Raw genomic sequence first — 23205 nt, forward strand, 5'->3', positions numbered from 1 at the left:
TAACCAGGGACTCAAGCCCCTTGCTCAGGGAGTTCTCTAGGAGCATGCGCAGCTTCCCTTACTTCCCACCTGCAGACACCTCTCCCCTGGCACAGCAGCCCTTACAGGCTTTCATAAGCACAACTAGAAAGAAAAGACAGTCAAGAAACACACAGCATGTCACTTAAAAGCGTGGGAGGGCAAGGGCCGGCCCACTAAATTTGCTTTTCCAGCAATAGGATTAGAGAGAGAGGAAGGGAGGGGGAGAACTTGGATTATACATGTGTTCTCCCTGATTATAAATATGTTTTCTCAACTTAAAAAATACCAAATGCGAGGACCACTTTCTGCCCAGGTCTCCCCTCCCACCTCACCACCAGGATCCGAGCTCTGCCTCAAACCTTATATTTCCAAGGCTGCTCTGCCTCCCTGTCCTGGGAAGGGGACCATGGCATTGGGAGGTTATCAGGGAATTAGGGGTACTGTGTGGTGGGCCTCTGCCCTGCTGCTAAATTTGTCCTTAGAGATCTCTTGGAGAAACATTTTTCCACCTACCAAATTTGGATGAACTGAGTAATACCGAAGGTTCTTTAGGACAAATTTGGATTGCCCGGTGTAATCAAAAACCTAAAGGCAATAAAAAGAAATATTGATTTCAAGTTACTCCTCCTTATCTCACTTTAGTCTCACTAAAAAGGGCTGTCCAATGCACACTAATCTAAAACACTGGCCTTCATGTTTTGCACCCTGGTTTTCTGGAATGAAAGCCACAGCAAGGAGAGCAGGGGTCTGAGAGGGACGTTTGTAAAGGAAATGAAGACCAGACTTATGAAATGTCAGGTAAGGCTCTTTCAAGGTGAAGTAGATAAGCATAGCATCCACGCTCAGACAGGGACAAATCCCCAAGGAATCACACCCCTTGCTCTGCCTTTTCCTTATCTATAGGGGTCAGATGGAGTGGCCATCAACCTGGAGGACCATCTTGAAGGAGAAAAGCAAGTTACAAAAGGGCAATAAACCGGGGGTTGTGGATGCTAGGGGGCCATCAGGACAAGTCTGTCAATAGGGCTGGGAACAAACACACAGAGAAAGGGAGAAGAGAGTGCATTTTTCATTTTTGAACATCTCTCTATGATTCTTCCAAAAACGTTACAAAAAGTAATTGAATTTTAGTATCGCTCTCTCTACTACTTTGCATTGGTGGTGGTCGAGCTGGTTATTTGTGGATTTTTTAGCGTCTCCTCTGGTAGTAGAGGAGCTGAGCCTCCTTCATCCCCTGCCTCCTGCTCCCAGCAGTGCTACCTCCTTCTTGCTTAGCCCTAGGTTGTTTAAGTATGAACCCAAGGGAGGAACACAAGGAGTGCATTGTGTATGAATATAAGGAGTTGAAAGCTCCGAATTACCTTCTTTTGCCTTGGCAAAGTCAGAAATTTTGGGGGGAAAAAAGGTAGGGAGCATGATCCTATTTTTGGATCAGCATTTCTAAAGATAGCTTCACCCACCGGGAGGTGATATGGTTCAATGTGGCGCAGGGGAAAAGAGACAAGCATGGGAAGGTGCATAAAGCAAGAAGGCAAAATGAGAAGAGGGAAGAAGTCAAGAATGGGACACAACTTGGGAGAGGAGTCGTTACTCCCCTCAGGGAGGAATATTGCAATTCTTGGGGGTTGGAAGAGGACCCACTTTTGGAAGGGTGAGATGAAATATGGGAAAAATCCAAAGATACAGTTATTTAATTTGTATTATCTTTTGGAAAACCTAAATCTGTTTGTTCAAAACAAAAATATACTATGAAAAGCCTGTTCTGCAAATATATGTAACATTTAACTATTAGAAGTCTAAGAAAAGTTTACTGGGGAGACAGGTATGAAGACTTTTTTTCTTTAAAAGATTTTTTAAAAAATATTTTGAGGAGGAAAAGTCCCTGGGGATTTTTTTTTTTTTTTTTTTTTTTGTAAATGGTCAGAATGCCTTTATTTTATTGATTATGTGGTGCTGAGGATTGAACCAGTGCCTCACATGTGTTAGGCAAGCAATCTGCCACTGAGCCACACCCCAGCCCCTGAAAATGTTTTTAACTCCTGAATTTTTCTGAGGAATTGAAACTTTGTTCCAAATTAACTTCCAGTGGTTGACTAAACCCACAAGATTGTCCAAATTGGAATATGTTTTTAGTTTTATAATGTTGACTTGCATTATTGCTGGCTGATGAAATAAAAGCTGGCCTGGTAAATTCACTTGAATATGATAAAGCTGGGAAAGCAACCAAGAGTTCTGCTACAAGTGGCAGCCATAAAGTCCAGGTAAATCAGGGATTAACACTCCCTCACTCCCTGAGATAGATTTCTGGTTCCTGGGTTCCATGCCCTGATTTGTTGCTGATGTTTCTTTGTCTCTCTCTCTCTCTCTTTTTTTTTTTTCCCTATGCTTCTGTCTTTCACAAAATGAAGATAAATTAATGTTGTTCTGTATATCAGCTTTTACCCCTTTTTACTTTCCCACCAGAAGTCTGTAGCCCCAGCTGGTAAGCACTCCAAGCAAACCCAAAGATTACACGTGAATGCGTGCTACTGCTCTTCCTTACCTCTTCACCATCAGCAGCTATTCCTTTCTCAGGCTTATCTGGCTTATTCAATAAAGTCTTTGGTTTGCCATTTTGAAACCTGAAAAAGAGACAGAACATCCACCAGCATTTGCTGACTCAGCATCCTGGCCTTTTGCATGTTCTCAGTCTCCTTCAACTAAGTTTAGGAGCCTAATTTAGATTATTAATTAGGTGATCACAAATTGAATATGTAGTAAAGAATCATATTTGTTATTCAGCCTTCATACTGGAGAAAATTCTAGTTTAAAGGGTTGACTGTGAGACATCTAGGAGATTGACTAACATCCAGATTAATTGTTTTCTTCTAAGATAGAAGTTTTAAATCACCCAAATAAGTGCTCTAGTTGACTCTCTAAAGAAATTCTTTTGGGCAGCTAGACCCTCAGGATACCCTTAAAGACTCTGAATGCCTATTTTGAATGCCTCCCTACTATACTTCCAGGAAGTGGCACTGTTTTTGCCAATGATGTACAGAGTTCATGGAACTTCACAACTAAATTTCCTGGGTTTTTTGGGGGGAACTTGACCACTGAGGGGCACTTGAACTTGAACTCAGGGGCACTTGAGCACTGAGCCACATCCCCAGCCCTATTTTATATTTTATTTAGAGACAGGTTCTCACTGAGTTGCTTAGCACCTCACTTTTGCTGAGGCTGGCTTTGAACTTGTGATCCTCCTGCCTCAGCCTTCTGAGCCACTGGGATTATAGGCATGCACCACCATGCCTGACTAAATTTCCTATTCTTATTGACCTTGCATGGATTACTGTCTATCTGATCTTTCTAACCACATCTAAAAGTTTGTCTTCCTAGAACTAAGGTAGTAAAACTAACCATTAATGGCAAATATTTTCAAACTCACTTTCCCATACCTCACCAGACACCTGTTCTCTCTGGCAGAAAGGGGTAGGGGAAAGGGCAGAAGTTGCAATATCTAATAATAAAGTATTTTGGATTCCCTGACTGATTCTTTGTAACCCCGTTCAACTGTCTGAATATAGTAAAAGGTACTCATCAGTAAGAGTAGGTTAATGATTCAAATAAATGGTTCTCTTCCTCCTCAGAATTCTTTTCCGGGGTTGAACTAGCTTAAATTCAGAAGAATTCTGCAAGCACTACACCTCTATCCTTTGAAAATGAGGCTAGCTGAATAAAGTCCAAAGTAAGAAAAGTAGAAATAGCCAGTCTATGTAGTTGGTAGGTCAACTGGCTACAGCATGGTGTAAACAATCCTGAATCCAGGATCAAATCCCATCCAGGGATGATAACTTCCATTTATTACTGGCTACCAATTCTGCTATTAACTTAGGCAGTAGCTCTTAGAAATGATCCCAAGGGGAGGGCATCCACTGTGGATAGATCAAAATAAATTAATTCAACTTAACATCTGGAAATTTGTGCCCTTTTGATGTGGCCTACTACTGTAAGTTATAATAAATAACACAATTTTTATTGTAGTGCTTTTTCCAATGATTCTTTGGTATCTAAAAAGCAGCATAGGATCCCAGATACTCTTCTTCAAGGCCCATGTAAGGCCTAAAACTACATGAAAAATATTTCTTTAGTCTAACAGTGCTCTAATGCTTTCTTTTTTGGCTCTAGTTGCTATATGAAACAAAGACCAAGTTCTGGTGTTTTGATCTGCAAACAGCTAATTAAAATGTATTTAATGAGAATCTACTCTGTGATTAGCACTGTTCAAAGTGCTTTGGGATAAAAAGTAAGCTAGTGTAAAACAACATTTGTAACTTAGTTAAGCAAACAAGACTACCCACTTGCCATATCTCTCTTCGTCCATTCTTGTTCACTGCTAATTGGGCCAACCTAAGGCAGGTATTCAACCAACTCCAAACTCAGTGTCTCTAAATGGTCTGCGTTCTGCAGGGATTCAGTTCAATTCAAACATTCCTTCTTTAGCACACACTGTGTACCCAGCCTTCTTCTTCATCCTGTATGAAAAATAAGAGAAGACTGATAGACAATATTATAGATATAGAAAATACAAAATAGTGGTCCTTTTCTGCAATAAATTAAGTTTATTTGGTCAATGGGGAGGAGCAGAGATGATTATTGTGAAGCAATAATGACACATACATGCTAATGAAATGAACTTCATCTCTTGGGGGAAGGTCCTCAATTTGTTCATCTGGAAAGTGGAGGGCATTAACCAAATGATTTAAAGATGGCATTCTAATTCCTTAATAGTGGAGAGATTTACCTACATGAACTTAAATAAAAATGAACTTGCATGTATCAGTAGTGAGAGAAAGTTGGAGGAATTGCCATTTTTTAATTTATATCTCCTTTCAACACAACCATACCCATCCATAGATTAGGCCTAAGAAGCTGGAAAAAAGTGTGGATATGTACTGCAGGGGAGGGGGTGGGGTTTGCTATGCATAGGCAATGAGAAGTGGAGATAGAGGCTGATGACGTGGAATGTACCATTTAGAGAAAAATAAGGGGTCAATTAGGTTGAGGGAAGAGGCTTCCTAAAAGATATGAAGCCTGAACCAGGCCTCCTTGCAGGATGGTGTATGAAACCTTTCATCTCCCCGGAAGGTGATTGTTGTTTTAAGTAGTAAAAAATAAAGGTAGGCAGACAAGGTGGAACCACATTTTGGAGACCTTGACTCTTAAGGAGAACTTTGATAAAATGTATAGTCCAAGTTCCTATAAAGACCCCAGACTTGAACAATGGTCTGTGTTCATGTTGAGAGGTGATTTTTTTTTTTTTAGGGTTTATGTGTAGTAATAAATCCTAAAGATGATGATCCACAGTTTGGAACTAGACTGAGCTTAATCCTGAAGTTCCCATCTGAAGAAACAGACTAATAAGTTTAACATCCTTTTCCCCCCTTCATTTTTTATTTTTATTTTTTGGAATTGTAAATTCAGTTTGAGTATATATTAAAGCTAAAATTAAAAGGAGCTATCCAAGTGGGACTTACAGTTTGTGTTGTGTGGCTCATGCACAGCCCAGCCTGGGAAAAAAAAATCACACTAACACAAAAACTACCCTCAAAATTAAAATATCTCTAGCTGTGTGTGATGGTGTGTATCTGTAGCCTTACCCACCTGGGAGGTTGAGGCAGGAGAATCACTCAAGCCCAGGAGTTTGAGGTCAGTCTATATAACAGAGCGAGACCCCCCTCCCATCTCACCAAAGAGAGAGAGAGAGAGAGAGAGAGAGAGAGAGAGATCTGAAATATTTGGCATACAATACCTTTGAGGACATTTGGGAAGTAGATAAAATTCCTTGATATGGAAATTTTCCATTTTGAAAATATCTTAATGATTCTCTCGTGGATTCTGGAGGAGACCCGGGAATTGTGATGAACAGGCAATCTAGAATGTGGAGGAGTTCTATGTTGAAAACTGAGAATTGTGAGAACAAAGACCTACTTAAACACAATCTGCTATGATCTGCTCCGTTTTATTTTTCTACCCTGTGGCTTCCCCTGCACACACCATATACACTGACCTGATCATCATCTCTTAATCCATCTCTACCTTAGCCAACATTTTCACCCCATTCCTCAGAGTGTTATAAACACAATGAGCATTCCTCTCTTATTCCTCATACTTAAAACACTCTCCCTAAATATTTGAATCATTTTTTTCTTTATGTTACTATTCAGATCAAGATTCTTGAAAGAAGACTTTCCAAACTCTGTTTTATAGGCATTGATTTTATTTATTTATTTATTTGTGTGTGTGTGTGTGTGTGTGCGCGCGCATGCATGCATGCATGAATATAGTATCTTGTAATTCTTATAATTTTCTTTTATGCAGATTTTGTCTGTCCCCGAGGCAGTCAGCTCTTTAAAAATGGAAATAGGAATTTAAGCATATTTGCACTCCACCGTGCTTTGTATGTTAAGCATTCAAAGTCAGTTTTTGTTTATTTCAATGTTTTTACTGAACATGTATGACATGTTAGGAACCAGGATAAATCACTTGTTTTTTTTTTTTTTTTTTTTTTTTTGGTACTCAGGATTGAACCGAGATGTTTAACCACTGAGCCACATTCTCTGCCTTCATATATTTTATTTAGAGACAGGGTTTCACTAAATTGCTTAGGACCTTGCTAAATGAGGGTGGCTTTGACTCCCAATCCTCCTGCCTCAGCCTCCAGAGCCACTGGGATTACAGGTGTGTGCCACCATGCCTAGCTCAGTTGTAATCCTCTATTTTAAGGAATTAAGAGTTTATCCAGGAAGAGATAAGAAAAGTATTGACCACAATCGTATGATGCCTATATTATCGATGAGTTCAGGATGCTATGGAAGCAAAGAGGAAGAGCACTTAACCCAGACAAGAAGAGCCTGGGAAAGACTTGGAACTAATACTAAACTGAGCCTGCAAAGGTCAGTGTGAGTTGACCAGGAAAGGAACTCAGAAAATGGACACTTGCGAAAGAGGGAACAGCAATTGCCTGTTCATCACAGGGAATTGTGATGAATAGGCAATCTAGAAAAAACACAAGAATACAACAAAGTACAACTTGTTTAGGGGAATTAAAATAATTGCAGAATGTCTGGAATATCAAATTTATGGGGATGGGTAAAATAGGTGAGAGTGGAGAGGTAGACAGAATTCAAATCCTGAAATGCAGTCTTTGCTAGGAAGCTGGTAGGTTACTCTGAGTAATGAAGAGCTATTAAGGGATTTTAAGTACAGAGACCCATTGAATGATACATATTTCAGAACTATGAAAATGGTGGCGGCATAAACTCTAGATTGGAAAGATGGAAGAATTACAAATTAGAGCCGAGCAAGGTGGTGCATACCTGTAATCCCAGTGTTTCAGGAGGCTGGGGCAGGAGGATCTCGAGTTCAAAGCCAGCTTTAGCAATACAGTGAGGCCCTAAGCAACTCAGAGAGATCCTGTCTCTAAATAAAATCTAAAACGGTCTGGGCATGTGGCTCAGAGGTTAAGTCCCCCCCACCCCGGCCATTTCAATTTCTGGTACCAAAAATAATTATAGATTAGAAAATTGAAAAGAGGCAAGATGAGAAGGCTATGGCCATACTGAGGAGTGGCTGAGCAATAGTAAGAGTCTGTAATTGTCACATACTTATTCCATTCACCCCCTGTGTCCTAGTCCTGGGTGACTTCTTTCTGCCAGGAATTTGAAAGATAATTGCATCTGTACCTCTTGCTGAGGGCCCAGAGCTGCCCCAGATGTTGTTCTCCCTGAAGCATGGTTATTCAGTTTTCCTTTCAATTCTCTGAGCCTTCCCAGTATCCTTTCAAATACCTCCTCCCTTTTTGCTTAAGTTAGTAGAAATGAAAAGGTTTGTCTCTGGGGCTTGCAACCTAAATAAAGCACATACACTGATAAAAGCTCTGAAGCAGGGCAGTAGCAGTGAAGAGGGATAAAAGGATATGTGAAAGATCTGAGGGAGTAGAATTAAGACTTGGAAACCAACTGAATCCATGGTAAGGAATCACATTTTTAATTTTTTTATTGGAGCAAATGGAAATGTAATTTACCAAATTGAGAAAAAAGGAGTTGGAGCAAGTTTGACGATAAATGTTGGAATTTGTTCTTGTCAGTTGAGCATGACAGATAGGTGGGCACATTGTCTAGTAAATGGTTTAAAAGATGAGTCTGGAGTTTAGGAGACATAATGTTGGTGCTATAGGTTGGGCTTTTCTGTGTCCCCCCTCCCACATTCATATGTTAAAGCCTAATCCCCAACATTAGGGTGTTACAAGGTGGAACTTTTGGGAGGTGATTAGTGCCATTATAAAAGAGACCCCAGAGAGAATCTTTGTTCTTTCTGTCATAGAAGAGCCATCAAAAAGATGGCCATCTATGAACCAAGAAGTGGACCATCACCAGACACAGAATTTGCTGGCATCTTGATCTTGGTCTTCTAGCTTCCAGAACAGTGAGAAATAACTTTCTGTTGTTTATATGTAACTCATTTTATGGCATTCTGTTATGGCAATCTGAACAGACTAAAACATTTGGTATTGAATTTATATTTGGTTGTCAGCCCCAACTATATGTACTAGCTGAAGTCACTGGAGTAGATGAGATCAAATAGAAAAAATGGTGGATGGTTATAAAGAGACTGTGGCAAAGACAGAGCCCTGGACCATGCCAGCATCCAAGGAAGAGCATCATAAGTGGATGGTATGAAGAACACTGAAGACAGAGATCACAAGTTGGAGGAGAACCAGGAGAAAGTAGCCACTTAAGTTATGGGAAGAGATGATGTCATATTAAAATAAGGAAAACATCTAGTTTAATGTGGCATCTGAACTGTAATTTCTGAAGAAACAGAAATGGATTAAAACTCACAAAATGACCAAAAGCTTAATTAACAACCTACTACCAATTAAAAGGCAGGCAAGAATCTTACAGAGATTGATAAAACCTACTAGGCTTGAGATGGAAAAGCCAGGATTTGCTCACAGAAATAGGGACCATGTAATAAAAGATAATGTAAATACCCATTGATTGATATTTCCCCTCCCCAACCTTTTCAGAGACACAAGAGCAGCTCAACCAAAACTCAGGGTAGTCTTCCCCTCCTACAACTCCTATAACTAGAGTGTGGATCTATGTCAGGACTTAACAATAATTCCTTTTCATCCCTTTACCTCCATTACTTTCGATATTCAGTTGGAGACTTCACTACCCAGGTATCAGTGGATGGGATCTTAGGGGTGGTTCAATGCATTCTAGGACAGATGATCTCAGGAGCAAAGAGCAGGAGGTGAGGGCACGTTCAGGAAGAACTCTTTTTTTAAAATAAAAAAAAAATGTTTTTAGTTGTTGACAGACCTTTATTTTATTTATTTATTTATTTATTTATCTTTGGTGCTAAGAATCAAACCCAGTGCTTCACACATGCTAGGCAAGCACTTTACCATTGAGCTACGGGCTGGGGATGTGGCTCAAGTGGTAGCACGCTTGCCTGGCTTGCGTGCGGCCCGGGTTCGATCCTCAGCACCACATACAAACAAAGATGTTGTGTCCGCCAATAACTAAACAATAAATATTAAAATTTCTCTCTCTCTCTTTCTCTAAAAACAAAAAACAAAACCAAACAAAACCATTGAGCTACAATCCCAGCCTCAGGAAGAACTCTTTATAGAACTATTTTCTTCCTCTTCTTTCATTTCTAATTGTTCATAAGATAGAAACACCTACCCTCTTGCACATATTTGTATGAAAGTTAAGAAAGAGTGAAAAGAAGAATCATCCTTTCTTTCTGCAAAGAAAAAATGGTGGCACATAATGTTGAGCACAGGTACCACATTTCATTTTTGGTTCATTCTTTTTCAAACAGCTGCCAACAACGTATGATACTCTTCCTTTATCAGGGAGGCCAAACTTTTATTTATTTTAAACAGAAAAAGATTCTTTAAAATGACTTTATTTATAAATATATTTTTATGTGGCGCTGAGGATTGAACCCAGTGCCTCACACATGATAGGCAAGTGCTCTACCACTGAATTACAACCATAGCCCAAGGCCAAACTTCTATTAGTGACTAGACAAGTAGTTCCATTTAAGGGTATGTATTAGGAAGCCCAGTTTATGTTCACAACCCAGCCACAGTCTCCAAAGCAGCTTTTAGCAAAAAAGAAAAAGAAAACCCTGATTTTTTGAACTTACCTGATACTTGAATGTGTTTATTAATTGCCTCAGAACCAATATGGATAAGAGACATGATTGGTACTTTAACATCTTGGCTGCTATAGTTTTCATGTTCTACATTGGTTCAGGTACCACAGAATAAGGAAACTGAAGTTTCAGAAATTATCTCTTTAGCAAAGGAAAAATGAAAACTTGCTAGAAATTGGAGACTGGGTAAGGAGCTTTGCCTAGCAACATGCCTTCCATCCATAGGCAGAAAGTAGAACCGGGGTTTATAAATTCATTCACCTCTTCTGTTTACCAACATGCAGTCTAAATAGAATTAGCATTATTCAGAGATGAATGAATGGAAAATGATTTTCACAGTTAATGAATTTTATGATGACATGAATACAGCAGCAGCAATTGCCTGCGTAGCATAATTGAGAAGCCAAGAAAGACTGGCAGGCATGGAGAATACAGAGATTTGAGCAGAAGATTGGTAATTTGAAAATTGGGAATCAAGGCCATGAAATTCATTTGTGTGTTTGTTAAAAAAGTGGGAAGTCTACTTCCAAAGAGAAGGGAAGCTGTGACTTCCGTTGTTTAGCATTGGAGTACCAGGTGGATAGGAACAAAAGAGAAACAAAAAGGGGAGAAATGAGATTTTAAATATACCAGACACACAGTAAGGGATAGAAGACGGTCTCAGAAAAAACCTAGGGGCTGAAGATGCCCACCATGGAAAATTTCTAAATGTTTCAAATCTGATATATGAAGGAAGGAAAGGAGGTGCTGCTGTTCCCTCTCAAGGCACCTCCCCAAAATCTGATGTGCTCTTGTCTTTTTAGAGCCTTTCCCTTCATCTAATTTAATGGAAGGAAGAACACCGCCCACGTCCCCTGCGGGCCGTGGAATCGGGATCCCTCTGCGTGGTGTGGGTTGGCTGTGAAAAGACCACAAGGACTTGGAAGTAATTTTTTCACAAAGCGGGGGGTAAGACAGCTCTGCGACCTTAAAGTCCTGCAATCACTCTGGAAGGCAAGAGACAGCGAGAGAGCTCATGCTCACGGAATCCCTGTATGTATAGGGAAATTAGCAAAGGATTTTTGATAGAATGTTTTTCACCAAATAAGGCAGGGGGTGGACTAGTCAAGCTCCAATGGGTAACACCCAGCTCTAGAGCCATGAGAAAGCAAAACTTCTTTGCGGACTGAAGGTGGAGGTCACCTGCATTGCAAAGCCTACTGCGTGCAATGCCGGACCAACACCCTATTGGCTCAAGGCTGAGAGAGGGTGCTTAACATAGCTCATGGAAGCCACCCACAGAAGAAGCAGATTCTTAGCTTTTAAGTCCAAATATCAAAGACTCAACTGTAAAACAGAGTGATTTAGGAAATAGATGAGATCAGTTCAGATGCCTAATGAAGAAGGCAAATTGTTAATCTCGTAGCTTTCTATCCCCATATGGGAGGTATAGTGTCACAACAGAGTTACCATTGAGTAACTCATAATGGGTACATTCCAGAAACTAGTAGTAATTTACATATTGAAACCAAGAAGCTTCCTCCCAACCCTCATACTTTGTAAATGTTTTTTGGTTCTTCCAGTTGGTCCAAATAACTCCATATTCTGCATGCAGTTATAACCAGCAACAGTGATAAAGAATAATACATAATTGTGCCAAACTATATATTATATATATCCCTCATGTATTAAAATTTCATACCAAACCATTCATTAAATTTCAGAAGTGCCAAAAACTTTAAAACACATCAATGTCAGTGGAGTTAGGTGATGGGAGTGGGGAGGAGGAGGATTTTGAGGAAATCTCTTCTGTTTCCCTTTCCCACTTTGCTTCTCTCAAGAGGAAAATTGTATTGCTATTTGGGCTTCCTTTTCTTCTTCAGGGTGGTCTCTAGACACTTAAGAGCTCATGTAAGAGGGTTTGGCTTATTCCTCTGTCAAGGCTCTGGCAAGCTCTTCTCTTTTTCTCCTTTCTTACATGGCAGGCTAAGCCAAGCATTCGGGTTCAGTCAGATGACAGGAGGATGCCCCTTAGATGCTGTGCTTCTTGTTGTAGCCGCCCATGCCAGTTATTGACCTATTGTTTTCCAGCTCCAAACTTCACCTTGTAAACTCCACTCTGAAATGCAAACTACATTTCCCACATTCCCTTGCACCATGGATTACCTATTTGGTTCTGCCAGAAGGGGGACCAGTGGAAGATTGGAGTGTAGAAGGATAAAAAAAAAGTCCTTCCTGTTTTCTAGTTCTTGTCAGCATCTCTCAGGCAAAACCAGCTGGCTCATCTACAATTTCTCTGGGCATCTGGAATATTGACAAATGGTCTTTGTTGCCAGTTTTCTTTTTATCATTCTGTTTAGCGCGGGCCACGGGCCAGAACTTCAAACCACAAAGCCCCAGACTCATATTCATTCATTCATTCATTCAACAAATATTAAATACCTACCATGTGCCAGCATCTACTTCAGTAAATAAAAGAGACACAAGTCCCTGTCTTCTCGGGGCTTGCATTCCTGGTAGGGGCTATTTGCAAGAGTAGTCTATGTCTGCTCTTGGATGTGTCTAATAGGTAGCTCAGACTTGACAGTTCAAAATAATTCTTGATTTTACCTCCCCTTCAAACCCATTCTTCCCTCAGTCTTACTTCTCTTAGAAAGTGACATTGCCATTCATTCTGTTACTTAGGCAAAAAAAAAAACAAAACAAAACAAAAAAACTTTGAAGTTTATTCCTGATTTATCTCACTCCCTCCTATTCATTTTTTATTAGAACATTATAAATATACATACTGATTGGGTTCATTTTAACAAAATCATACATGCAAGGGATTTAATTTTAAGCCCCATTCCCACCCCCTCTTTTCCACCCTTTCTCCCGCCCCCTATTCTCTTTCCTTTACTCTATTAAACTTCCTTTCTTTCACATAGACATAAAAGTGAAATTCCCTTTGGTATCTTTATATATGAATACAACATGATTTTGTTAAATTTATTCCATGTACCTTCCCCTTTCCCTCCCTTCCTCCCTCTCATTCTCCTACATCCACTCCACTGACCTTCCCTGTATCTTTATGATATCTGTCCCTTCCCCCACTGCCTTCTTTCCCTTATTTTGCTCTAGCTTCCACATGAGAGGAAACATTCCACCTTTGATTTTCTGATTTATTTCACTTAGCACGTTTTTCTCCATTTCCATCCATTTACCTCCAAATGTCATTATTTCATTCTTCTTTATGACTGAGCGAATTCCATTGCACCTATAGACCACGTTTTCTTAATCCATTCATCTATTGACATGCATCTGGGTTGATTCCATCATTTGGCTTTTGTGAATTGTGCTGCTTTAAATGTAGTGGCTGTGTCACTCTGCATGCTGATTTTAGATCTTCGGGGTAAACACTGAGGAGTGGGATAGCTAGGTCATATGGTGGTTCCATTCCTAGTGTTTTAAGGACTCTTCACACTGTTTTCCAGAGCGATTGTACTAATTTGCAGTCCCACCAACAATGTAAGAGTGAACCTTTTTCTTCACATCCTTGCCAGCATTTATTATTATTTTTGGGTTCTTGACAATTGTCATTCTGATGGGTCACTCCCTCCTGTTCTTAATTCTACACACCCAATCTGTGCATTGTCAAGTCCTATTAATTCTATCTTCAAATGTATTACAAATTTGAAGTAAGGGTACTCTTCAACTACCCTTGCCCAATCCAAAGTTCCTGTTGCTTTGGGATGTTTAAACACAGTCATTTCTTTCCTTGGTATAAAGCTCTTTACTAGAAGAGAGAAAAATGGAAGTGATGTTAGGGAGTAAGGACTCTATCAGGCAGCAGTTAACTGCCTGTTAGAGGTTCTCATCTGCTCTGTTTCCCTTAAGAAATTATAGACTTCTATAAGAAAGAGTTCCAAATGATCTTTCTTAAGCCCTGAAGAAAAATCTATGAACTATAGCCTAAATATGTCATTTCCTTGAGTGTGCAAGCTGTGCTTGCCTCACAGTGGAACAAATACACAGAAGGGAAGAGAAATGTATTTCTATATATAGATTATTTTTAATACAAAAAAATCACAGGATTTTCTTGCTCAAAATCTGCTAATACATTCCTATTATCCTAAGATCCTGGGGCTTCTCCATGCCCCTTCCCAACTTCATCTTCTGCTAGTCTTGTAGCCTGTCAGCCACTCTTGCCATTTTAGGCTTTGTGCTATTCCTCAGACATGCTAAAGTCATTCCCTTCTAGGGCTTTCTTAATTCTATTCTCAAGAACTTCCTAGAGCTTACTCCCTTCATTCATTTTTCTATTCAAATGTCCCCTTACAAGAAAGGTCTTCCTAGCTGGGAGTGGTGGGGCACACCTGTTTTCCCAGCTACTGGGCAGCCTAAGGCAGGAGGATTGCAAGTTCAAGGTGAGCCTCAACAACTTAACAAGACCCTGTCTCAAAATAAATTTCTATATATATAAAGAAATTGAACCCAGGGACACTCCACTATTGAGCTACATTTCCATCCTTTTATATATAAAAGGATGGAAATATATATATATATATATATATATATATATATATATTATAAATAAAAAAATATATATTTTAGTTGTAGATGAACATAACATCTTTATTTTATTTTTATGTGGTGCTAAGGATCAAACCCAGTGCCTTCCACATACAAGGTGAGCACTCTACCACTGAGCTACAACCCAGCCCCCTGAGTTCAATTTCTAATATAAAAAGGGGGGAGGACTTTTAAAATAAATACTCTATCCCAATCATATTCTCTTTATTCTGCTTTATTATTCTTCAAAGTCCTTAGATTTATCCCTAATGTATTTGTTCATTTATCAAAGACTTTGGTTCACTACTAATCCCCAGGAGCCTGGGGCAGTAGCACTTGGCACACGGAGAATATTTGTTGATTGAAAGAGTGACTAAAAACTTAACTGAAAAGTTCCATTTGAGATTTTTTATTTTGATTTATTGTTGGAACTACCTGATAGCCATCCCAAATTTTCTTCCTTTTTATCCCATCCTGAAAGAAGAAATACTAGATCCTAGGAAAAAGCAGTCGAACCACTATCCAGGGGATTATGTGGCTTATCTCCAACCTCTCTGAGGCATTTCAACCTACCCACCCTCTGTTCTATGCTCTCAGTTGACCTTGGTATGTCCCTTAGTTACGGTCTAATCACATGATGAGTGCCATGGCAATATAGCAATGGCCAGAGAAAGATAAAGATTCCTCTTCCTACAGCAAGAATAAAACAGTGTCATTCCAAAGGCTCAAGGGAGCCTGCCTCTGTTATGCCCTCAGTGCGGAGTCAGGTTGGCCCAGGAACAGTGGGAGGGCCTTGACCAGCAGGCAGGGCCAACCTCTTGGGGTGGCTCAGATGAACAGAAAAGTCGGACTTGAGATTGTTAGCTTTAGAAAAATGACAGAAAGCAAACTCAGGATAGATCAGCAGATGAGTGAAGAGAGATGATACTTGGGGAAGACATGAGATCTAAAATGTCCAAACTAGTCACATAAGAGAAAAAGGGTGTCTCTGATTTTATATCTGGACCTAACTGCCTTTATATTGGAAGAGTAGGTGAGGGAAGGGTTGGGGAGATGCTTTTGATGATAGCATGACCCAGAGAGTTTTAATGGAAGAGGAAAGAAATTGGAACAATTTGGAATTATACCCCAAGAGGGAGCCTCGATCCAGGAAACTATTGAAAGTCGCCCTCTGATGGTGACAAGTAGAAAGTCATTAATGAGAGCAACTGGGGGACTTGGATGATGGGGACAATACCCAAGATGGTTAGAGAAAATTTAGATAGGTTTAAGAAAAGAAGAGTCCCAAACTGATCAGAGAGTACTTTAGGCATTCTTTTCTGATTTCACTTTGACGTGACTTTTGTAGGTGGAGCAGCATGACCAGCACATGCCATGAGGAGCACCTTCAGGTAATAGTCCAGGGAATGTGTGAGGTCAGGACTCTACTGAAAGGAGGTCTGCAGAAAGGGACAGACAGTAGCACAACAAAATGGGTCTAGGACATTATGGGAAAATGAACTCAGTTCTTCCTACTCAGCTGAAAGGAACTTGGGGAATATTGCATGTTGAAATTTTAAAGGTAATTACCAAAGGAAAGTATGAATACTTCTCACAGAATATCTTGCTTGTTAATATTGTGAATGTGTCCTGGCTTCTAAATACTCATTTTATAGAAATATATCTCTCCATATAACTTTTTTCCGTCTATTGTCTAAGTAAAATGTGTATTGATGTTCTCAAAATTCAATACAACTTTAAAAGCATGCATTTTAAAGATGTACAAGTAATAATTTGATTTATGTTCCAAGTACAATTGTAGTAGAATGTGGAAATCATATTGTAGTCACTTTACAAAGCCCAAGTTTTGACAAAGGGATATGAATTTCAGATGTTACTGGTGCTGAGAGGCCAAATTACTGCATCAAATCAACTGTTTGTTAACAATTACATTGTTTCTGATCAGAGTGTAATTCTAAAGCATTTTTCTTTCCAACACGATAATTTGTTAATGATATATAGATGTTTTGGTTGTTTTAGAAACTTGAGTGGGGGATTTTTGTTGACATACAACCCATTATAACATTTTCCACTTTAAATGATAGAAAATATACTCTTAACATTTTCATACATAACATTTGGTTTTCAGGAAAGGATTATTGACTTAAGTGGGAGATGCCCCAAAATTAATTTATAATTTTCGAGTGAATACAAGGGGCTAAGGAAAGATTAATGGAATATGTCAAGAAAGGAAAAAGAATAAAAGCAAAGACAAAACATGGTAAATTGAAAACACAAAGATGGTAAATTAAAGTAAAATAAATCAAATAAATTAATAATCACAATAAATAAATGGATTAAACTCACTTATGAGAAAGACATTTTCGGGTTAGATTTTAAAGCATTCAGTCATGTACTCTTTGCTTGAACAGGACTCATATATAATAGCAGAATGGCTGAAAAAGGAATGTGGTCCAAGGAGAGTTTTTTCCTTCTCTTTTCCCTCCTTTTAAATGTCCCCTACCTCCATCTAATTCGCCTCCTGTGCCATAATATTGCTATTTTATAGGTGTTGTCCATGTGTCTTTCCCCAACAAAAACAGCCAATAATGGAAGCTAGATGATGCCCAGGTGGATCGAGGCAAGTATTAGGTTATGTCGGCTATAAACAATAAATTCCAGAAGCCTCTTTCATCTGGCAGGGACAGTACAGCTTCACCATTTTGCTGCATGTGTTCAGGCATTCACTCTGATCTTTCTATGCTCTGCACGACGGTGCTGTAACTAGATGCTCCAAACGCTGCTTTCCAGATTCCCTGGCTAGCTACCTTCCCATAGGTTCTGCCAAACTGGAGACACTTTCAAGAACTGAAAGTGGAGGAGGGAAGGCAGTCTCTCCCAGTTTCCAGTTTGGCTTTGCATACCCTCCAGCTCCAGCACACAGCTGTGATTCCAGCCACTAGTTTCTCTGACAACTCCCAGTAATAATCCCACTTTGGTCCATTAAGATGCTCGTAGCAGCCAAACCCCCCATTGACTTGGATCCATTAGGCCGTTGCCCTTAACATGGTCCAGCCTCCACCCATTTAGCCGCCTGAGCACTAGCAGTACAGCTGTCCTCCTCTCTGTGTTCTGGGAACACCGCTTCCTCTTTTTTGTTCCTCTAGCCCTGAGGTGATAACTGCTTCTAAAGATATTCATCTTCGGGTGGCTTCTACCTCTATTTTTTGCTTATTCAGTGTTCTAACACCTGTGTCGATTATTCCCTTTATTAAATATCTTTCACTTGAAATAGCCACTGTGGCTTCCACTATGCTGACTGGACCCTGACTGGTACAAGTACCTCGATCCTCTCATGACACGAAAGAAAATTATTTCTGGGGCTGGGGATGTGGCTCAAGCGGTAGCGCGCTCGCCTGGCATGCGTGCGGCCCGGGTTCGATCCTCAGCACCACATACCAACAAAGATGTTGTGTCCGCCGAGAACTAAAAAATAAATATTAAAAATTCTCTCTCTCTCTCTCTCTCTCTCTCTCTCTCTCTCTCTCTCTCTCTCTCTCTCTCTCTCTCCCCTCTCTCACTCTCTCTTTAAAAAAAAAATTATTTCTGGTCCACTACATTGAGGGCTTAGAAAGCAGGAAATATCTTTGTGGTAAAACATATATATGCCAGGAAGCAGGAAATATGAGAACTTTGATATTAATGTTATTGTAGAGGGTCCAGTTTGGGGGTATATGGGATATCTCTCCCAAAGTGGACTGACTTTCTTAAATTAAGAAAAAGGCACAATTTGGGGGTGGCAACAAATGACATATCTGGGTGTATTGCATTGACAAATTCAACAGACGACTCTTTGAAAAATGGCTAGATTTGAATGGGGCCCCAAAACAAGAAAAGATTCTTCAGCTGATTCAGGCTGCAAACACTTGGCTGTCATGATTCAGTAGATCCAATGAAGCTGAATGGTCAGGACGGTGAATGGAGCCTGTGTGGAGCCTTTGAAGGAGGCTGACATTAGTGACCCCTAGGGTTTTAGAACAAAAGCCATGCCCTTGTGGGCAACTAAATATTTTCTTTGTGAACCCAGGCTATAATTCCTTTGGGATACAAAATGAGGATTCAGGGTTATACGTGTTTGTCTACTATCGTTTTTTCCTAAGAAATGCCAGTTTGCACTCCATGATGGCTGCTTCCATCTCGTGCCCACTGGTCGTCCAGGGAGCTTCCTGTGTTCTTGTACATCTTGCAATAGACATCATTGTTGCTACGGCCAGGAACTCATGAAATCTCTTACGTTGATTCTGTGGGCCCATCGCCTAGTTTCTATGTGGTTTGCTTCTGGTCACACCCAAGATCTTTAGAGTACTGACCCTGAACTGAGGAAATGCTGGGGAGGTTAGGCATCTTGGGACACCCTGCAGTCAGTGAGCCATTGCGGCGCAAGTAGGAAAGTCCAGCTCCTTTGGCTTAGAATGGTCCAGATGGAGGTGTAGTTTCTTCTCAGAACTCCCCCACAGGATCAGGTGGAGACCAGAATTCCATCTGAAATACATCTTTGTTTAATTGATTCTGTTTTTCTGTCTCCAACTTTCCTATTTATCCTGGGATGACTTCCTTAATAAATTATTTGAAAATGAATCCAAGCCTTAAGGTGAGCTTCTGGGACCCATGCTCTAAGACACATCTCCCTTTCTAATTTTTCCTCTAGATGCAAATTAACCTCCCTGTCGTTTTAATTTGAATTTCTCTGATTATTAATAAATTGAAACATTTCATTATATCTTCATCAATGTTTGGCATCAGATATCTGCCAATACTGCTTCATATCTGTTACCTACTATCTTACTAAGATTGCTTCCTTTTTCTTGTTAATTTATAAGATTTTCCTGTGCATCCTAGATATTAGTCCATTATTCCTTTTAAAGATGACAAGTAATCTTCTTTGCTTCTATTATCTATCAATTTTCTCCCTGAATAGAAAGCTTTTTTCTTTAGTGCTACCATCAAAAAAACTTTTTCATTAACCATTTTAAAGTGGATAATTCATTGACATTTATTTCATTCACAATATTATGCAACTACCACCTCTATCTAGTTCCAAACATCTCCACCAATCCAAAGTAAAATTCCTTAGGCATTAAGCAATTTCTTTTCATTCTCCCCAACCCCCTAGGAATGCTTGGCAACCACCAATTTGTGTTTTATCTCTATAGATTTGTCTATTCTGGATATTTCATATTAATGAACTCACACAATATGTATCCTTTCATGTCTGACTTCTTTCATTTATCAGAACATTTTAGAGATTTTAAAAATGTTATATATATATTCTTTTATTTTATTTATATATATAAACATGTACCAGTACTTTATCCTGTTTATGGCTGAATAATATTCAAATACAGAATACCATAATTTGTTTATCCATTCTTCCATAGAGAGACATTTGGGCTATTTCTACCTTTTGATTATTAAGAATAGTGCTGATATAAACTTGCACACACATATGCTTGTTTGAGCACCTGCTTTTTATTATTTTGGATATAAACCTGGGAATAGAACTTCTGAATCATATGGGATAGTTCTATTTATCTTTTAGGAACCAATAAATTGTTTTCTTCAGTAACTGAACCATTTCACATTCCCACCAGGAATGTATGAGGGTTCCAATTTCCCTACACCCTTGAAAACACTTGCTATTTTCCATTTTTAAAGAAATTATAGCCATCCTAGTGGGTGTGAAGTGGGACCTCACTGAGTTGTTGGAGAGTCTGAGTTTGATGCAATCAGATGTATCAGTGTTTTGCCTTATGGTGTGTGTTTTCTAAGTTTTGCTTAAAAGTCTGTCTCAGCTCCTAGAACATAAAGATATTCTGTTTGGGGTTTGTTTTCTTTTCTTTGTTTTGTTTTGCTTTTATTGGCATTTATCTTTATACACTTAAGTCTTTAGCCTATCTAGAATACCTCTTTGTATTTGATATTATATAAGGATTCAGTTAGCATTTTTCAACAAAATAATGATATGGCATCAGGTCATAATCTAGTTATATTGGTCCACCTATGAACCAGTTTTTACAACACAATTTCTAGAAAACAATTTCTTAATGGAATTTTTATGCCTTAAATATATATTAAAGTCAGATACATAAATAATTTTTTTTTCTATTCCACTGGTCTGTTTGTTCTTGAGCCCAAACCTGTTAATAGTAGCTGGGGCAAACTCCAATATTCTTTTTTCTTTTTAAGATTGAATGTTTTTAAAGTTGACTTTTATTCATACTTCATACTTAAGAGTCAGTTTGTTGTTTTCCCCAAAATGTCTAACTAGAATTAGTTTTTAGTTGGATTTAATCAAAATTAGAGATTTAGAGAAAATATTTAGAAAATACCATAAAGCTGTACCATATAAAAGCATGAATTTTTTTCTATTTAGGTTTTCTTTATTGTCTTTAGTAGTTTTTTTCCCTCAAAAATAAGTTATTATACTACCAAGTTATGCCATTTAAGAGTATAAAATTTAGATAGTTTTGTATCCTTTATTGGAAGTTCAAAGTTTTCTTTATACAAGTCTTCTGCATTTGGGATTAAATTTATTCAAAGCTATTTCATAGGTTTTGTGGCCACTGTGAATAGTGTCTTATTTTTTCCTACCTTTTCTAGTTGGTTGTTATTGGTTTAAATTAGTTCTTTCTTTTAAAAAGACCTTTATTTATTTATTTATTTATTTATTTATTTACATGTGGTGCTCAGAATTTAACCCAGCGCCTCATTCGTGCTAGGCAAGCACTCTGCCACTGAGCTACAACCCCAACTCTAAATTAGTTCTTAATGGTTTGTTGATCCTGTTAGTTTTTTTTCCATATCCTCTGCAGATAAAGACAATTACATCTCTTTCTCTTTTCAACCACTTATATCATCTTTCTTCCCCTACAAAGTTGGCCTGGATCTTGAGCATGAACAATAGCAAAGGTGGGGATCCTACTCCTGATCTTTTTCTTTTTCTTGAACTAATTTCTGCATTAATAATGTTTGCCGGGCTGGGGCTGAGGTTCAGTGGCAGAGCACTTGCCTAGTACTTGTGAACCACTGGGTTCGATCCTTAGTACCACACACACACACACACACACACACAAAATTAAAAAATAAAATAAAGGCATTTTGTCCATCTATGACTAAAAATAAATAAATAAATAAATAAAGTTTGCCATTGTTTTGTTTGTTTGGTTTAGGATTTTTGTTTTTTGGTACCAGAGATTGAACCTGGGGCACTCCACCACTGAGCCTCATCCCCAGTCCTTTTTATTTTTATTTTGAGACAAAGTCTCACTAAGTTGCTTAGGACCTTGCTAAGTTGCTGAGGCCAGCCTCCTGCCTTAGTCTTCCCAGCTACTGGGATTACAGGCACACACCGCTGTACCTGGTGCCATTGGTTTTTGACATATCAACTTTATCATGTTGAAGAATTTTCACTAGAATGTGCTCTGAAAGTTTTACTGAAGTCATTGTTAAGTGTTGAGGTATAACAAATGTCTTGGCCCCTGCTACTGCAAGCTCTTTCCCTTCATTATCCCTTTAGTCTATCCATGTGGGGAATTTTGTTGATAGATTTTCCTACATAAAGTCATATCACAATGTCTAAGATAAAATTTAATTGATCATGATGTATATTTTAAAACTTTTTAAAAATCTTTATTTATTTTTAATTTTTTTATATTTATTTTTTAGGTGTGGGTGGACACAACACAATGCCTTTTTTATTTATTTTTAATATTCTTTTTTTTTTTGAGAGAGAGAGAGAGAGAGAGAGAGAGAGAGAGAGAGAGAGAGAATTTTTAATATTTATTTTTTAGTTCTCGGCAGACACAACATCTTTGTTGGTATGTGGTGCTGAGGATCGAACCCGGGCCGCACGCATGCCAGGCGAGCGCACTACCACTTGAGCCACATCCCCAGCCCCAATGCCTTTATTTTTATGTGGTGCTGAGGATCGAACCCGGGTCCTGCCTGTGCTAGGCAAGCACTCTACCGCTGAGCCACAATCTCAGCCCCATGATGAATTATTTTTAATGCTCTATAGACTCAATGATCTATTTTAAATTTTATTTAAATTTAGTTTGTAGATGAAATGGGCCTATACATTTCTGTGTTTTACTCAGCTTTGGGGGTGTTGATTTTGTTTCTTCCCATTACAGTAACCTCAAAAAATGATTGCTTGATTTCTATTTTTTGGAACAAATTACATAAACAAGACAGAAATAAACTATTCTTTGAAATTTTGATAGAAATGACCTGTGAAAAACATGGATTTGAGAGTTTGGTGGAGAGGAAGGGAATCCTTTGTACTTTGTATTTAATATTTATTTATGTGCTCAACATCTCCATTTCTCCTTGTGCTAATGCTAAAAATTTACATTTTTCTAGGAACTGATAAATAGATACTTTAAAAGTCTTCTATATCCTCCT

The 23205-nt window shown here is 38.8% G+C and overlaps 1 protein-coding gene across 1 annotated transcript in view; it reads right to left on the reverse strand.

The window, feature by feature from the left end:
- Nucleotides 1-23205, reverse strand: part of TSGA13 (testis specific 13) — a gene marked incomplete at both ends in the record, with an annotated part of 37124 nt that overhangs the window by 8276 nt on the left and 5643 nt on the right. Inside the window, 2 exons of the mRNA XM_081283314.1 lie at nucleotides 535-606; nucleotides 2564-2642. Coding sequence (XP_081139440.1) covers nucleotides 535-606; nucleotides 2564-2642 — 151 coding nt within the window. The remainder of the gene's footprint in view (nucleotides 1-534; nucleotides 607-2563; nucleotides 2643-23205) is intronic.

Source organism: Spermophilus citellus, assembly GCF_964194105.1.
Source record: "Spermophilus citellus genome assembly, chromosome: 3".
NCBI lineage: Eukaryota > Metazoa > Chordata > Mammalia > Rodentia > Sciuridae > Spermophilus > Spermophilus citellus.